General features: G+C 42.7%; 1 protein-coding gene across 1 annotated transcript in view; it reads right to left on the reverse strand.

Moving 5' to 3' along the window:
- FHOD1 (formin homology 2 domain containing 1) overlaps window positions 1–19,513 on the reverse strand; it is a 586,414-nt gene that overhangs the window by 457,313 nt on the left and 109,588 nt on the right. Inside the window, exon 2 of the mRNA XM_030203753.1 lies at window positions 9,110–9,216. Within this exon, the coding sequence (XP_030059613.1) occupies window positions 9,110–9,216 (107 nt within the window). The remainder of the gene's footprint in view (window positions 1–9,109; window positions 9,217–19,513) is intronic.

Genomic DNA, 19,513 nt, shown 5'->3' on the forward strand with positions numbered 1-19,513 from the left:
TCTCTAATGTTACTTAGTAAGGAACAGCGAATGATTTTTAATTGGAACAACATGGTCCCACAGGGGTTGAATAGAGAAATTGATTGGCTCAGTGTGTAGGGTCATAAGTATTTAAAGCTCTATCTCACGATACGCTCCACAAGCGTGTGCAGGCGTCTTTCCACTGGAGACCCGCTGCATGGCATGGAAGTGGTATAAGTCTTGAGTGGCCCATATTAGCCGGTAAGAAATGTTGTGGGGTGTTTTGTTTGTGTGTTTACAGACAATGGATGGAAGTATTTGTGAGTAGCAGTAGGTGTGTTATTGGTCTATGTTATGTTTTAGGCAGCTGACCCCTGATGATGCTCAGACGATTGAAACACGGACTGTGTAAGGTCAATAGCATTTGGTGATTGGGTATCTTGAATGTGACCTTGTGGATTATAATATGCAGCAACTAGTTGGACACGGACTGTCAAAAGAGAGTAGGAGTAAAGTGCTATAGCCAAGGAGAACATCACTGTGGAATTTGGAGAGTGGTATGAAATCAACTACAAGGGCTTGGCCAGGGGTGATCCAGCCTTAAAAACAGACTTCTCACATTGTGAAGATTTTTATGCTTGAAATCATCAAGATAAGCATTGCAACCTACATGTTCTAACACAGGAGAGTTGGTGTGACAAGTATGAAGACTTTCTCTCATTTTTTCACAATCCGTGCTAGTTGACAACATTGTTTATATTATTTATAGTATGGTGTAGATGTAATGTGCTACGAAGAGTGTTTGTGTGGAATGTGAGTGTTGTGTCTTTAGTTTTAATATGTGTAACACATTGTATTAAGAACGTTTGGTACATGATTTATGATAAAAGGTATTAACATATATAGTTGCAAAGGATTTGATGTGATGGTAATAATTAGAGAAAGCTTGGGATATCTTGAGCATTAAAATACAAATTACCATATTTTCTGGAAGACATAGTCCCTTTCAGAACCAAGACTGTAAGGTGGAGAGGATAAACTGGTGGCTGCTCTGGACATCAGGCCACTGTCCGCAATGCAGCACTGCCAGCTCTGATCCATTGACCTCCCTCCCTACCATGCATCTCTCCATTCAGCAGCAGCAGAAGTACTTAACTGGGTATTTTTTTCCTGCAGCTACAGGTTCAAATTTCACAGGGATCAACGTAAAAAGCTTTAGAGCCACTGGCCATAAGGCTTCTAATACAAGCTTTCCATAAAACTTTACCACAGACATACAGTAAAATCAATAAGCATGCAAATTATTGCCATGTTAAAATGTGTGCACCGTCAGGAAAAAAAAGTGCACACTGCATAAATAATCTGCTGCTCACTGTAAAATGTCCCCCTCCTGTAGTGTATGAGCAGTGATTGGCTCACACATTGACAAGAAGTGTAATGACAAAAAAAATGCTGCCACATATGGGGGGTCACCCTCACAAAAAAAAATTCCCTAATCCCCACCCTCCCCAAAGTTAAATGCCCTCAATCATCTGATCCCCAAATCCTCTGACCTCCCCATATGTCTGGTGTCTAGTGGCACCCTCATTCCACCCCCCAACCTACCCCAAATATCCTTGGTGTCTAGTCGCACCCCCTTACTACTACTACTACTACTTAGCATTTCTATAGCGCTGCCAGGGTTACGCAGCGCTGTACAAGTTTAGACAAGGGGAAGGACAGTCCCTGCTCAAGAGAGCTTACAATCTAAAGGTAATAAGCTATGTAGTCAGTGTATGTATCTGGAATGGGGAAGGTGGTTAGGCGCCAAAAGCAAGAGAGAAGAGATGGGCCTTGAGTAAGGACTTGAAAATGGGCAGGGAGGGCGCACGGCATATGGGCTCAGGAAGTCTGTTCCAGGCATAAGGTGAGGCGAGGCAGAAGGGGCGGAGTCTGGAGTTAGCGGTGGTGGAGACGGGTACAGATAGGAGTGATTTGTCCTGAGAGCGGAGGTTACGGGTGGGAACATACGGGGAGAGGAGGGTAGAGAGGTAGTGGGGGGCTGCAGATTGAGTGCACTTGAAGGTCAATAGGAGAAGCTTAAATTGTATACGGTAGTGGATCGGGAGCCAGTGAAGTGACTTGAGGAGAGGGGTGATATGAGAGTATCGGTTCACGCGGTAGATAAGACGTGCGGCGGAGTTTTGGACAGATTGAAGGGGGGATAGGTGGCTAAGCGGGAGGCCAGCGAGGAGAAGGTTGCAATAGTCAAGACGAGAGGTAACGAGTGAGTGGACGAGAGTTCGGGTGGTCTGTTCAGAAAGGAATGGGCGAATTTTGCTAATATTATAGAGGAAGAAGCGACAGGTCTTAGCTGTCTGCTGGATATGGGCAGAGAAGGAGAGGGAGGAGTCGAAAATGACTCCGAGATTGCGGGCTGAGGAGACGGGGAGGATGAGGGCATTGTCAACAGAGACGGAAAGTGGGGGAAGAGGAGAAGAGGGTTTGGGTGGGAAGACAAGGAGCTCAGTCTTAGCCATGTTCAGTTTCAGATGCCGGTTGGACATCCAGGCAGCGATGTCGGAGAGGCAGGCCGAAACTTTGGCCTGGGTTTCGACTGTGATGTCGGGAGTGGAGAGGTAAAGCTGGGTGTCATCGGCATAGAGATGGTACTGGAATCCATGTGATGAGATCAAGGAGCCCAGGGAAGAGGTGTATATCGAGAGGTGTATACCATTTCCCCCCCCCCCCCCCCCAAATTACTTCAGCATACCTTCAAGAAGAGCCAGGTGTGATACCCACTTGCTCCTGCCTCCATGTTGCCATCTTGGAAAATGGTGTCACCTGACCCCCACAGTGTGGAGATGCGCTGCATGGGGTCAGTCTGCCAAAGTGTGACCATATCACTGAGTTAGAGAGCTCCTCCCCCTCACATACAATATACTGAACTTCAAAGAGGGACCTTTGTCAGCTGGGTGCTTTTTAACCATATAGCCTAAATTTATTACCTCAGATAGCTGAGAATGCTCTCCTCAAGCTTAACTCTATGCTGCAGTATTTAGAAACACTTTTTTATGATTGTTGCTATTTTTCGCCCAGAGAAAAATTGAAGGTATATATACTGAAACTTTTGCTTCTCCTCCCAACTCAGTCCAAGCTTGGGCAGGGCAATCTGTTATAAGGCCACCCATCTCTTAAGCCTCTCCAGGGCCAGGCTTCAATTAACTGTTTCTCCCTTCCCCCAGAAAGAGAAGAGATGCTTATCTCCTCCTGCTGTTTTGGTTCATGACTATCAAATTGGTGCCTGCTCAACACTGCTTCACAGTCTGACCTGTATGGTTAAGATGGCACAGAGCTGGCATGATTTTGAAAATAATGGGCAAGAGGCAAGAGATGAAGAACCTCTCCCTACTTGCAGAGGGACAGGGGTGGGTCAAATAGACTTCAAAGTAGTCTGGGCAGCATTTGTTGGGGAGCGACAGAAATATTGGGGTCTCTGTAAGTTTGTTGTAGGACCTTGAAGACAAGCAATCAATCTAAATAGACTTTTTTTTTTTGTTTTGGAATGGTTGCCAAAGAGGTTAACACAGTGACCCTGTGATGCAGGACTGAATGATAATCTTTTCTTTACCACTCCAATACCATTAATTTTCTCACAACTACATAGCAACACAGTAAGCACCAGCAGATAAAGACCTGCATGGTCCATCCAGTCTGCCAAACAATCTGGCACTCTGCATAGGTTCCACTTTAGTGCATAGTGCTTAGCCACTCATTATCTCTCTTTTAATAATTAGCATATGCTTAATTTGTTCAGGTACATCCTAACTTAAAAAAAAAAAGTCAGCCTACACCCTTGGGCATAGAGAGGAGAAAGCAGGAGATTGAGAGTCACAGTCCCAGGAGTGGGGGGAAAGAGTAAAATTTTGTACGGACCAGGGTCCTCTCTCCCCTTCCCCTCATAGCTACTCTGTTTCAGTCTCCCCAAATGAGTGAGTCATACCTATGATGCCTGGAGGGGAGGAGCTAGGGTTGATGAGCGAATGAGAGAGCAAGAAAGATGAGGGTTACACAGATCATGGTGCAGAATTATACATATGGTGACTGCCAGCTGAAATTTGACCCACATGGTTTTTGTGGGTTTTCATTTTAGTTTTATATATGCATTTTTGTTTCTAATTTGTGGTTCTTTATTCTGTCCATGTTCCGTATGTGTGAATGAGATGAAGGATTCTGTTACCATGTAGTTTATTTGCTGGGATCTCCAGAGGCTCTGCTTTTACTATTTTCCCCAACAGTAGGTGTACTGGTCCAATGTAATGTATACTGTGGAGTCTTAATAGGTAGGATTGTTGCAGCACGAATCCTAGGAAGTTGTCCTATTATGGTATGTTTGCCATATAGGTTCCAAATGTCTTTTTGCAGGGGTTTGTTGTATTCGTTTGCAAAGTCACTGGCAGTGAAAGGAAAGTGTCGCAATTCTTGAAGTGATGCCACAACCTGAATATTTTTTGTATGACAAGTTGTAAGGGGAAATATCCTAGCTCAGTTCTTGAGAAATATGAAGTGTATGTTACAGAACTGAAGGTGTAGGTTTATATCGAGGATGTCCAATCCTGTATAGAATCCCAACTTTCACTCCTACACAGAAGAATTAGTTGAATCATGTTAGTTATAATGGTATGTAACAAACAGGCTTATTTTCGAAAGTGATTGCCTGCGATCTTCCGACGTAAATCGGGAGATGGCCGGCGATCTCTCAAAAGCGGCGAAATCCGTATAATCGAAAGCGGCTTTTTTGACACCATCGCTGCTCTCCCGTCGCCGCGCCAGCGAAAGTTCAAGGGGGGCATGTTGGCGGCGTAGCAAAGGCGGGGACATGGGCGGGCATGGGCGTGGCTACCATGTGGCCGGCTTTCGCGGATAATGGAAAAAAAAAAGCGGTGTTAAGCAGTATTTCGTCGGGTTTACTTGGTCCTTTTATTTTCACTACCAAGCCTCAAAAAGGTGCCCCAACTGACCAGATGACCACTGGAGGGAATGGGGGATGACCTCCCCGTAGTCCCCCAGTGGTCACCAACCCCCTCCCACACTAAAAAAATTAAAATAAAAACCTTTTTTTACCAGCCTATATGCCAGCCTCAAATGTCATACCCAGCTCCCTGACAGCAGTATGCAAGTCCCTGGAGCAGTTTTTAATGGGTGCAATGCACTTCAGGCAGGCAGGCCCAGGCCCATCCCCCCCTACCTTACACTTGTGATGGTAAGTGTTGAGCTCTCCAAACCCCCCCCCCCCAAAACCCACTGTACCCACATGTAGGTGCCCCCCTTCACCCATAAGGGCTATGGTAGTGGTGTAGAGTTGTGGGGAGTAGGTTTTGGGGGGGGATTCGGGGGGCTCAGCACCTGGGAGGTATTTGTATATATTTTTTAAATTTTTAGACGTGCCCCCTAGGGTGCCCGGTTGCTGTCCTGGAAAGTCAGGGGGACCAGTGCACTACAAATGCTGGCTCCTCCCATGACCAAATGCCTTGGATTTCGCCGGGTTTGAGATTGCCGGCATTTTTTTCCATTATCGCTGAAAAACAAAACCAGCGATATCAAACCCGGCGAACTCTGGCATTTGACCGGGCTAAACCGTATTATCGAAAAAAAAAGATGGCTGGCCATTTTTTTCAATAATACGGTTCCAGCCAGCTGTTGCGCCGCCACCAAAATAGATCACTGGCGATCTATTTCACCGGCGACGTTCGATTATGCCCCTCTATGTGGCTAATACTGGTTGCGGGGTTATGCATAGAAGGACCTTGATAATTTTTTCTTGTATTATCTTCTATATCTTATATAACAGCAGAGGGAGTGGCTGTGATGTGGTGATAGGTATGTGTGGAAATGTCACGCTGATTTGCCCTTCACCCCATTGCCACCCCAAATACTTCTGTCCAGAGATACCATTGTCCTGCTAACATCTGTCAACACATTGAATGACAGATTAGGCATGGTAAGTTCTGAGGAGAGCTAGCACTACTGTTCCATGATCCTCCACCCACCATCATAGCTAAAGCAAACTGGAAGGATATAATTTTGAGTATTTGACCCAGGTGTAGAAAAAGATGGCTCTGGATCTAGTCCTTTACTGTCACTATATAAAACTTCCATGCCTGCTCATTATCGTCTGGTTTCAAACCTCAATTTTCTCTCAAAATTACTACAGAAAATTGTGTTTCTTCAACTTCTTGCTCATATAGAAAATGTTGGTCCATTTTGCATCCTTGTCAATTGGGATTTTGTACACATCACAATATGGAAATCATAATTACTACCTTTATCAATGAGATTCATTCCATTCTGGAATCAGGGAACATAGCACTTGTATTATCTCTTGATTCATCTGTGGCTTTCGATCTTGTTGATCTTTTCCTTCTGTTGTCACGATTCTCTAGTATTGGTTTATGGGGTTTAGTTTGTGAATGGTTTTCCTTGTATCTGACTGGTCGTTCTTTCACTGTACACGGGATCACAACCTGTTTCTCATCAACTCACTTGTGGTGTTCCTCGGGGTTCAGTTCTCTCCCCACTGCCCTTCAGCATTTTTCTTAGTCCACTGACGGCTGTTAGTCAGGATCACAATATCCCGGCTTTTTATTACACAGATAAAACTTGTTTGGACACTGGACCTCTCCAAGACTGCTTAACATTGGTCTCACAGTGGCTGAACTTACACAAGTTAGTTTTGAATCCTTAAAAAAACAACTGGGTACCTGGCTATCATCCACCACCCACTCTAGTTCCTCTCTCTGATACAGACATAAAATCTGTACAATCCTTTCGCTATTTAGGTATACAATTTGATTTTCTCTTAACCTTAGAGAAACAAAATTTCCCAAGTGATCCAACTTGGTTTTTTGACACTTTGCCATCTTCGTCTACTTCGGGGGTCTTAAGTTTTTCTGCAATGCATACCCTTATTCAAGCTTTTCTAATTTCTTGTAATTCAGTCTATAAAAGTATAACATCAACTGAAGCATCTACAATCCTTACATAATACAGCGGCCCGCTTTTTGTATTGTGCCAAGAGACATGATTATGTCACTCATTTGTTATGTTCCTTACTATGGCTGTCTATCAGATTTCATGTACAATTTAAGATTCTATGTTTGGCTTTTAGGGCCTCTCTCTTAGGTACCCCTTCCTATCTAGCAAAAATGGTCATTCCATACACTCCAACAAGCCTCCTAGAATATTCTGGATTTTCTACATTGCATTGCCCACAATCTGCACTTTTAGAACAACATTAACAAACTTTCGTGCTTTTTAATTTTCTCATATTAATGTTCATCACTCATATATATAAATTTATAAAATTAACTTTTCATAAAATGTGTGTGCTAATCTTTCATTTCCATATCTTGCTGTAGCTTTTTCTTTCAAACATTATACTGATTTTTGCATCAGTATCCCAACTCTTCCTTTTAAGCCAACTGAGCCATTAAACCAATCACCCCTTTAGCTGTTGTGTATTTTAGACCAATTGTCATGAGAGAAATTGTCCATTAGATGAGCTGTTGTCAGACCAATTGTCAGGGACCCAAATTTAAAGGACCAAATATTCTTTTGGAAGTAAAGAACTAGCAGTCATCAAACAGACCCGATGACCTCAAAGTAGCCAACCAATGTGCCAAAGCAGTTGGAAAAAGTTAATACCATGTTTGGGTGCAGAAAAAGAGGCATTAATAGAAAAGAGAAGTAATATTGGCTCTGTGATTCGCTCTGGATGAGGCTCCACCTGAAGAACTATGTTCAGTTCTGGAGAACAAACCAAAAAGGGCACTGAAAAGCAGTGGTGTAGCCACGGGGAGTTATGTGGAGGGGGCCTGAGCCAAAAGGAGGGGTCCTTTTGGCTCAGGCCCCCTCCAAAACTGGAATAGATATTAAATGGCGGGTGGGGATGCTCTAGTCATATGCAAACAGAGCGTGTGTGAAGAGTGCAGACATTGGCAGCTACAAAGTTGGCCATTAACTTCTTCCTGCTTGGGCATCCCTACCAGCCAGCAAAGGTAAGATTAGTGTCACAGTGGTGAGGGAGGGGAAGAAATGCATCCCCCCCCCCAGGTCCACCCCCGGGCACCACCCAAAATCTAATGCCATCTGCACCCCTGCTGAAAAGGGGGCCACCGAAATGGTGCATGCTATGCAGAGAGGCAGAAGAAGTAAAAGGGAAAGAAGAGATAGGAGTTAGCTTTGTGGGTGCTAGAGCACCCCCAGTATAGAACAAGCTCCTTAGCTGGGTTGAGGAAGAGAATTTCAATTGGGTTTAGCACCCCCAATAATTTTGAAAAGTTGGCTCCTATCAATATCATAGAAGCATTTGAATGTCTAGTAGACTGATGTTACCAGAAGGTAGTGTTTTCAATAGAATGAAAAGATCAGGGACAAAGGGACCGTCATATGAAGGAGAAAGAAGAGAAGCTCAAAAAGGAGGCAAGATAATATTTCTTATCAAGAAACAACCCTCTAATGAAGGCTATAAGGGTACACGGGGTGGTGGAAGTGAAAGATGCATGACAGACACCCGAATGGTAATTTTGCCAACAGGGTATCTAGGCTAGAAGGCACATGTGCATCTGTGTGGTTTTATAACAGTTTCCCACAAAAGCTCTTATACAAGGTTGCACCTGCTTTGGAGCAGGTTTAACTGATCCACATAAGTTCAGGTGCTTTCTTCTTGTATTTTATAAAATGCATGCATAAGCGCCACTCCTGGCCAAACTCTGCTCCTTCTCCATCCCCAAACACCTGTGCGAATAACATGTAAATGTTTGATTATAAGGATTTACTGCATGTTATAATGAATAACCAAATAAAGTAGGATGTTACTTTCAACCATTTGAAAGGCCTAGTTTAAGCTTTTTTTTGGATAACTAAGAGAAGTCCAATAGGCTTACTTTAATTTTTAACTAATCAAAAAAACGAACAAAAAATCCCCCCCACCAATTCCTCCTTCTAAAACATTTTCCTAATCAGAACTAGCATGGATTAGTCAATTCAATTACCTCTTCTGAGCTCCAAGTATCTTACACTGCATCTATCTACATTGTTTCTCTTTGGGTTTTTCATCGTCTTTAGTACAATCAGTGATCCAAGCATGCCAATTACATTATCTACTTACCTTATGTCCTCAAAGAACCCTTCTAGATCATCTCTCTGTTCAGCTAGAGACAGCTCCGTATCCAGATAATTTCCACTGGCTGACAATTGGAGCGCACAGTCTTCCAACTAAAAGCAAAAGCATAAGGTAGGTTATGCTTGAATGAGTAGCAAGTTGTTATATAATGACATGTTTAAGCATTTCCAGTCTGTGTGCATTGCTTAAATTCTGTACTGTTTTATTATACAAAATGAATTGTCATAGAATGTATAAGATCAGAGGGAAAAATCTCTCATTGTCAGAATGGAGATTTTCTAAAGTCTGTGTAACATTTTTGATGGCAAAATAAAGTTGAGCTCCGTTATGTTCCAGGATTCCTAGTAAGAATTACTGTTACTTAAATAATTCTGAACAACTCACTTGTAACACAACAGTGCAAGTCCCAAGTGTGGTTAAACATTGTGATTCTCAGTCTCTGGCAGCAACATTTGAGGCATAGGGTGTCCATATATTTTCTGTGGTAAGAAAGCAAAACGACAATTGGCCCACAATATCCACCATGGAACAAAAGAGCAGACCTTGCTGAAGAAAATGCAGTATTTATTAATGCTCCTAGGTTACACTCTCAAATGCCTGACATGGCCATGTTTCACCTAGAATACAGGCTGTGTCAAGTAAAAAGTGCAGCTGGTCTCATTTAAAAAAATAAACAAACCAACCTTATAAAAACCATCAGATGTTTAAAAGAATAAAAGTAAATTAAGAAAGTCAATTGAGAAACCAAACTATATCCACTAAAACACAAAAACTTAGAAGTTATCTTCCTAGGTCTGTTTGGAACAGTGTAAACAAACGTGTTGTTGCAGCCAGTCTTAAATACTGGACCCATGTAAATATACATGAGTAATAGTGAAAAAGACAGCAAAAGTCTAGAAGAACAATTCAAATCCACACCAAACTGCTAAAGCTGGCTTTAAAAAACTGTCAGAAAGTTCTCAGAAGAGTTTAAAATGACAATGCAGCACTAGAAAGGTCCTTGGTGGTGGGAACCATCGAAGATGGTTTGCGAGTTCATACTGACCAATATCACTGGGAAAACCCTGAAGATAGCTCTTAAAAACAACTTTTAAAAATTTAAAAGGTGGTGGAACGCATTGAGACAGATTCTATGCATTCCAGTGATGTCAATGTGTTCTAGTGACATCATCAATGCGTTCAACTTAAGAGGAATCTTCAGTGATTCAAAACAGCTTAAAAATTGTGAGGATCATCAAATAAAACATTCAAACCTCTGTGGAACACTTCGGAACATCCAAAGGTGACAAGTTTGAGATTGTTGCATCCATAAAATGTACTTTAAAAAGTCTGGAAAAAATAAAAGATTTAAAAACCATGTGAGCCATCCTCTGAAAACCAGAACTCTGTAGTTTTTCATGTAAAAATATTAAAAAGTAACAATTCCTATTAGGTTACAGCACATTGATGACTGGAACGCATCGACATTACTGGAACAAAGAGAACTGATTTCAATGTGTTGCACCACATTTTAAAGCAGTTTTTTTTTAGTTGTTTTTAAGAGCTATCTTCAGGGTTTTCCCAGGGCTTTTAGTCAGTATGGACTCAAAAAAAAAACGTCAAGACTGTTTTTATTGGTTTAGCTTTTGATTTTTAAGTCACATGTTCCTCAATGGTTCCTACCACCACCGACCTTTTTAATGCTGCATTATGTCATTTTAAACTCTGAGAACTTTTTGACAGTTTTTTAAGCCAGCTTTAGCAGTTTGCTATGGATTTTAATTGTTCTTTTAGACTTTTGCTGTCTTTTTCACTGTTATGCATATTCACAGTATTTAAGACTGGCTGCAACAGCAAGTTTGTTTACACTGTTCCAAACAGACCCAGGAAGATACACACGGGAGTAATCTGCTGCAGTATTTTCCTTCTTGTTAACTATTTTGGCTCATTGTAAACCTGACAAGGTTCATGTTAAGCCGAAAGATTTTGATTTTACTTTTTTTCATAGTGATCATGATGATGAAGTATTTAGATTTGCACCAACTGGGTAAGCCATTCTCTGCAATGTCATTGTATTTTTATCACTGTTTTTACCTTTTAAGTTTTTATCTTAATGCTGGTGCACTGTTTTAGTGGACATAGCATGGTTTCTCAATTGACTTTCTTAATTGACTTTTATTTATTTAAACATCTGATGGTTTTTATAAGGATTGTAATTATTTAATTTTTAAATGTGACCAGCTGCTCTTTTTACCGATTAGCCTTTATGTTATTTATTGTAATATTGTATGCCCCCAACACAGCCTGTACTCTAGGCAAAACATGGCCACGTCAGGCCTTTGAGAGTGTATCCTAGGAGCATTATAAAGACTGCATTTTCTTCAGCAAGTTCTGCTCTTTGTCTTTTGTTCCACCATGTATATTCTGTAATAGTCATGGGAAATACAGGATGGAATTTGTGATCTGTACATACAGAGAGGATACAACACTATTTTATGATGTTCCAAAATAAAAGCACACAAATCCCAGCCAAATGGTTCTACAAAAATGTTCTAAATGGCCTTTTGTGACACTTGTGCAAACATTAAAGGTTCACTCTGCACCAGCCCTCAAATAATGTTATGCATCCAAATTCATAGTACAAGCTGAGAACTTTAACCAGACAAGACAACTTGGTGTAATGTGCAAGGAAACTCACACAAATACTGAAAGAAGCAGTATTCAGGTATTTGTAAACCCCAATGTGAGTGGCAGTATGCATGCTGCTTGGGTTGGTGGTAGGCTGCTCCTAATTATAAATCATTTTCAAATAGGAAATATGATGTGCGGATTCATAATTTCCTCCATTGCCAGGGATGAAATGCCCCATGACACCTTCCTGCTCTCCAATAATTTGTTTTTTTTAATGAGGACAAGGCAGGCTGTGAGTACACTTGTTCCATGGTGAGTGTACATTCCCTATGCCCAGTGTAGATCTCTCTCTCTCTCCCACCTCCCTGGATGCATCCTTCTTTCACCTCTTCATCCAACTGTAGTCCCCTCTCCACTTCTCTAGTCTTTTCTACCTCTCCTCCCCAACACATTGGTGCTCTTTCCACTTCCAGTTAACATTCATCCATATTACACTGCTTGCCCCACCTCAGCCCTCTCACGCCCCCCCCCCCCCCCATTCCCTCCCTCATATTCTCCTCCTCTCTCTCCTCGGTGCTTCTGAAAATGTTCATTTCCTCCCTCTGTCTTGCTGCCACTTCCAAGGCACAATTAGGCCTCATCCTGCTTCATAGACCCAATTAAGAACTTTCAATAACAGGAACCAGTTCCAAGGCCCCAACCATGAATCCAAGATAACTTGGGGCCAAGGATGCCACCCTACTGTATCACAAGCCATGAAAATGCTACTTAAAAGCAAGTGGATTTTTGAGACCTTAAAAATATAATCAATAAGTAATGACATGTGACCAGAAATATGAAGTTCTTCCTTTAGACCAGTGACGGCGAACCTATGGCACGAGTGCCAGAGAGGGCACGCAAAGCCCTCTCTGTTGGCACGGGCACCATCGCCTCAGCCAGTTCCAGCCCCTCTCCGATTAAAAGTCATACCTGCATCAGGCCTCCCTCCCTCCCACCAAGCACCAGGCCGCCCAAGCACCAGGTCGCCCGCCCACCCTCCCTCCGAGCACCAGGCCCCCCCCGAAATTTTAAAGTCATACCTGGTCGGGGTTAAGGTGGCGTCGGCAGCAGCAGTGAAAAGCGCTGGCTCGGCACGCCTTCAGCCTTCCCTTCTGTCTCTCAAGCGCTGGTCCCGCCCTTGCGGAAACAGGAAATGAGGGCGGGACCTGCGCTTGAGAAACAAGGGAAGGCTGAAAGCGCACCGAGCCAGCACGCTTTTCACTGCCGCTGCCGCCTTATCCCCAACCAGGTATGACTTTTACATTTCGGAGGCAGGGCCCTGGTGCTCGGGTGGCCTGGTGCTGGGTGGGAGGCCGGGTGGGTGGGAGGGAGGCCTGATGCCTGGTGCTTGGTGTTGGGTGGGTGGGTGGGAGGGAGGGATGTCTGATGCCTGGTGCCAGGTGGGAGGGTGGGTGGGTGTTTGGAATATGTCCAATTTGAGAATTTACATCTGCTGTCTTATTTTGCACTGGGTATACCGGAGCTTACAGAAATGATTTATATTGAAAAAAAATCAAGTTATTTTTTTCTCCTATACTAGTATAATTTTTTCAATGATGTCTGTTTATATGCGCCTTGGCTGGTGTAAGGGGTGTGGCTATCATAGGGGTGGAGTCATGTGGTGACCCCGCCCATGAGTACCAGCACCTGTTATTTAGGTTAAATTGCCCTGTTGGCACTTTGCTATAAATAATTACATTTTGGGTTGCTGTTTGGGCACTCGGTCTCTGAAAGGTTCGCCATCACTGGCCTAGACTCACACAGAGCCAGAGAAGCCATACAGTGAAGGAACAGCATAGTAGTTAGAGCACCAGGCTGATAACCAGTGAAACCCAGTTCAAATCCCACATCTGCTCCTTGTGATCTTGGGCAAGCTACTTAACCCTTCAATGCCTCAGGGTACAAACTCACTCTGCTGTTTACTAAGCCATGCTAGTGGCGCGCTAATAAACAGCCCATTCACTTTGAATAGGTTGTGTCGGCATAGATGCACAGCATTGTAAATGGGGGGGCGGGGGGTCGGATTTCAACAGCACTACAGACAATTAATTTGGTAAATAGCTGAAAGAGTTGAAATTTTAAAAATTAATACTTATAGCTATTTTATGAGCAAATAAAGTCTGCAACAGACTCTGGATAAGCTAATATTCCCTATTCATTGCTATGAACAGAATTCCATCCCAACAAGAGATAGGAGTTATAAATTGCATCTCTATGCAGACAGGTTACCTTTTGACCTACAAAAGTTAGTAGTGGAGTGGGAACAAAGCCTGGATCATAATGCTAATCTAGAGTTAGGTTGGTTGCATAACAAATGGCTTGCACTCAATGGCAACCTCAAAAGGAAGTGAACTATGAATGATTCGCCAGGAGATGAAAGGAGTTTATATTTGGCTTTAATTTCAAACCAGACTAAAATAGAGCAATGGCTAAAACTGTAGAGATCCATCTTAGATAACAAAAATAAGGAGAAACAAAAACACTTTTGTGAGACCTCAGCTCCAAGGTAAGAAGAATGAAAATTTTGGCCACACAAACAAAATGGAAAGAGGTTTAAAAGAAAGAAAATGAAAATGTAATGAAAGTTTTTAAAACGTATTAAAAAGGAATGAAGGGAACTACAAAATAAAATTTCCAGATATGTTCAAAACAAAGGTTAAACATCTTTTAAGCAACAAAATAGGTTCTCTTTTAACCTATATAAAAGGCATATGTGTACGTAAAAGTGTTTTAGTGCAAAAATGGCCTCTCCTAGAACTGCCCAGGAAATGTGTATGTTTGTTCAATCTGGTCACAGGAGCTGCTGGGGCAGGGTTTGGTCTTGTGGACATTTTATAACATACATATAAAGTGCATAAACTGCACATTTGTGTGTGCCTCAGAGCATGTGTAAACATATGTGTGTATTTCCCAAGGGATATTTTTAAAATAATGAAGTATGCACATACTTTCCGTATGAAAATTGGTATAACATGCACATTCCTGCTGCACAAGTTAAGTGCCCTTTTATAAAATTACCCTCTTAGGTACTTAAAAACTTCATATATATTTAAACAATATGCCCCAAAATAACCTTAAAACCTTGAAAATTGTACTGCATAATTTTCTAATAGGTGTCCAGAATATACCAATGACAAAAACCATATAGGAACCTCTTCCACAATGTATCTCAGCACTCATTAGAATAAGCTAGCAGTCTTAGCTTTATGGCCACAATTTCTCAGGTACACAAGTGAATCTAATAGTTTCATTTCCTATACTAGAGCAAGTCATGATTTCTACACAGTTTTATACTGTCGATCTCAGAATCCTAAGCAGGAAGACAATGTACATTAGACCAAATCCCTTTATTCAATCTAATAAGAAATTTAAGATATATCTATTCCTACAGCAGGCTGTCCGTCTTTTAATAACCAAAGCACTATGCATCAGAGCTCTGAATAAGCAGTGATGCTCATCTCACCCTTTTGCCACAGGAATTACCTATGCACCCCCATTCTAGTAAAAAAAAAAAAAAAAAAAAAGGAGAAACAGGGGCGATACGACACAGACGTTCAAATATTTGAAAAGTATTAATCCGCAAACGAACCTTTTCCGGAGATGCGAAGGAGGTAGAACAAGAGGACATGAAATGAGATTGAAGGGGGGCAGACTCAAGAAAAATGTCAAGAAGTATTTTTTCACGGAGAGAGTAGTGGATGCTTGGAATGCCCTCCCGCGGGAGGTGGTAGAAATTAAAACGGTAACAGAATTCAAGCACGCGTGGGATAAACATAAAGGAATCTTGTTCAGAAGGAATGGATCCTAAGGAGCTTAGCCGAGATTGGGTGGCAGAGCTGGTGGCAGGAGGCGGAGATAGTGCTGGGCAGACTTACACGGTCTGTGCCCTGAAAAGGACAGGTTCAAATCAAGGTAAGGTATACACAAAAAGTAGCACATATGAGTTTATCTTGTTGGGCAGACTGGATGGATCATGCAGGTCTTTTTCTGCCATCATCTACTATGTTACTATGTTATGCAACCTGATAAACACTACTTTGACTCTCTTTCAAATGTTATGCTGAGTTATTAAATTTAAAAAAAAACTTGAGCATTTATATTCCACTTCACCTTTCAACTAAAGGCGGATTACAAATATGTCATAGAAAGCATCACGTTTCACTTCATTTACTACTACTATTTAACATTTCTAAAGCGCTACTAGGGTTACGCAGCACTGTACAGTTAACAAAGAAGGACAGTCCCTGCTCAAAGGAGCTTACAATCTAATGGACAGTATGTGCGGACAGACAAATTGGGGCAGTCTGGATTCCTGGGTAGAGTTGAAATGGTTAGGTGCCGAAGGTGACATTGAAGAGATGGGCTTTGAGCAAGGATTTGAAGATGGGCAGGGAGGGGGCTTGGCGTATGGGCCCACCTCCAATAAAAGTCTCACAATTGAGCTTCTACAGGAATAAGAGGGTGGGCCCTCAACCCTTCATTGTGAACCTCTACCTTGAGACTGTGAGGTCCCTACTTCGACGATGGGCCCCTCAAAAGAACCGAGAAGGCTGGAAAAAATTATATTTCCACGTACCAGCCAAGCAGCCAGCCCCAAAATGCCTAAAACCGAGGTCCCTAGCAGCCGAAAATCCTCTGCCCCCCAATCTAGGACGATTCTCTGGAAGGTGAGGTACAAGATATTTAAAAAAAAACACACCTTAAGTAACCAGCTATAATCACACAGTTAATAAGTATTGTTATCTAAACACCTGATAAGACATCATTCTAAGGTGAATTGGTACAGAATTCCAGAGAGTAAGGCCTATAACCTACAATAGTTTTACATCTTGTGGTTTGTAAGCGAATTGTAGAAACTCTTGGCAAAACTAACCAGATTTTCAAGTGATCACAAACTTTGACTTGGGACCTAAAAGCTTACAAAGTGACATAGTGCCATCCCATAGAAAAATGTAAAAACAAATATAAAAATTTTCAACTCGATTCTAGCCTTTACAGGTAGCCAGTGGGTTTTAACTAAATATGGAGTAGCATGATCAATATAACTTCCTCCCTAGTCAGTTTCACTGACACATTCTGTAAGAGTTGTCAGTCCAATACCACCCATGCATATGTTACATTGGGGGGGGGGGGGGTCTATTCCAGGTGTACGGTGCAGTAAGATAAAAGGAACAGAGACTGGAGTTGGCAGTTGAGAAGAAGGGTACAGATAAAAGATTTTCCCAATGAACGGAGTTCCCAGGTAGGAGTGTAGGGAGAGAAGAGTGAAGAGGTTCTGAGGAGCTGCATAGTGAATGCACTTCTAAGTCAATAAGAGGAGTTTGAACTGTATGCGAAAACAGATTGTGAGCCAATGAAGTGACTTGAGGAGAGGGATAATATGAGCACAGCAACAATGGCGGAATATAAATCCTGCTGCAGAATTTTGAACAGATTGAAGGGGAGAGAGAGATGGCTTAGTGGGAGACCTGTGAGAAGCAAGTTGCATTAGTCTAAGCGTGAGGTTATGAGAGTGTGGATAAGGGTTTTGGTAGCGTGCTCAAAAGGGAATGGAAAGATTTTGGTGATATTATAGAGGAATAAACAACAGGTTTTAGCAGTCTGTTGGATATGTGCAGAGAGAGGAGTCAAGGTTACGAGTTGATGAGGATGAGAGTGTTATCCAAGGAGGAGATGAAGAAAGGGGGAAGAGGAGAGGTGGGTTTAGGAGGAAGATAAGAAGCTCAGTCTTGGCTATGTTTAGTTTCTGATGGCAGTAAGAGATCCGGGCAGCAATATCAGACACGCAGGATGAGACTTGGGCCTGGTGGATTCCTGCTGAAATTTCTGGTGTGGAGAGGTAGATCTGGGAGTCTTCAGCATAAAGGTGACACTAAAAACCATGGGAGGAGATCAGAGCAAGATGGAGAAAAGAAGAGGTCCCAAGACAGAACCCTGAGGTACACCAATGGAGGGTGGCCAATGTAACGCCCATTTTTAAAAAAGGTTCCAGGGGAGATCCGGGAAATTATAGATGGTGAGTCTGACGTCGGTGCCGGGGAAAATGGTAGAGGCTATTATTAAAAACAAAATTACAGAGCACATCCAAGGACATGGATTACTGAGACCGAGTCAGCACGGATTTTGTGTGGGGAAATCTTGCCTGACCAATTTACTTCAATTCTTTGAAGGAGTAAACAAACATGTGGACAAAGGGGAGCCAGTTGATATTGTGTATCTGGATTTTCAAACGGCGTTTGACAAGGTACCTCATATGAAAGGCTACAGAGGAAATTGGAGGGTCATGGGATAGGAAGAAAAGTCATATTGTGGATTAAAAACTGGTTGAAGGATAGGAAACAGAGAGTGGGGTTAAATGGGCAGTATTCACAATGGAGAAGGGTAGTTAGTGGGGTTCCTCAGGGGTCTGTACTAGGACCGCTGCTTTTTAATATATTTACAGTGGTGGAAATAAGTATTTGATCCCTTGCTGATTTTGTAAGTTTGCCCACTGACAAAGACATGAGCAGCCCATAATTGAAGGGTAGGTTATTGGTAACAGTGAGAGATAGCACATCACAAATTAAATCCGGAAAATCACATTGTGGAAAGTATATGAATTTATTTGCATTCTGCAGAGGGAAATAAGTATTTGATCCCCCACCAACCAGTAAGAGATCTGGCCCCTACAGACCAGGTAGATGCTCCAAATCAACTCGTTACCTGCATGACAGACAGCTGTCGGCAATGGTCACCTGTTTGAAAGACACCTGTCCACAGACTCAGTGAATCAGTCAGACTCTAACCTCTACAAAATGGCCAAGAGCAAGGAGCTGTCTAAGGATGTCAGGGACAAGATCATACACCTGCACAAGGCTGGAATGGGCTACAAAACCATCAGTAAGACGCTGGGCGAGAAGGAGACAACTGTTGGTGCCATAGTAAGAAAATGGAAGAAGTACAAAATGACTGTCAATCGACAAAGATCTGGGGCTCCACGCAAAATCTCACCTCGTGGGGTATCCTTGATCATGAGGAAGGTTAGAAATCAGCCTACAACTACAAGGGGGGAACTTGTCAATGATCTCAAGGCAGCTGGGACCACTGTCACCACGAAAACCATTGGTAACACATTACGACATAACGGATTGCAATCCTGCAGTGCCCGCAAGGTCCCCCTGCTCCGGAAGGCACATGTGACGGCCCGTCTGAAGTTTGCCAGTGAACACCTGGATGATGCCGAGAGTGATTGGGAGAAGGTGCTGTGGTCAGATGAGACAAAAATTGAGCTCTTTGGCATGAACTCAACTCGCCGTGTTTGGAGGAAGAGAAATGCTGCCTATGACCCAAAGAACACCGTCCCCACTGTCAAGCATGGAGGTGGAAATGTTATGTTTTGGGGGTGTTTCTCTGCTAAGGGCACAGGACTACTTCACCGCATCAATGGGAGAATGGATGGGGCCATGTACCGTACAATTCTGAGTGACAACCTCCTTCCCTCCGCCAGGGCCTTAAAAATGGGTCGTGGCTGGGTCTTCCAGCACGACAATGACCCAAAACATACAGCCAAGGCAACAAAGGAGTGGCTCAGGAAGAAGCACATTAGGGTCATGGAGTGGCCTAGCCAGTCACCAGACCTTAATCCCATTGAAAACTTATGGAGGGAGCTGAAGCTGCGAGTTGCCAAGCGACAGCCCAGAACTCTTAATGATTTAGAGATGATCTGCAAAGAGGAGTGGACCAAAATTCCTCCTGACATGT

This window comes from Microcaecilia unicolor, chromosome 5, assembly GCF_901765095.1.
Source record: "Microcaecilia unicolor chromosome 5, aMicUni1.1, whole genome shotgun sequence".
NCBI classification, from domain to species: Eukaryota; Metazoa; Chordata; class Amphibia; order Gymnophiona; family Siphonopidae; genus Microcaecilia; species Microcaecilia unicolor.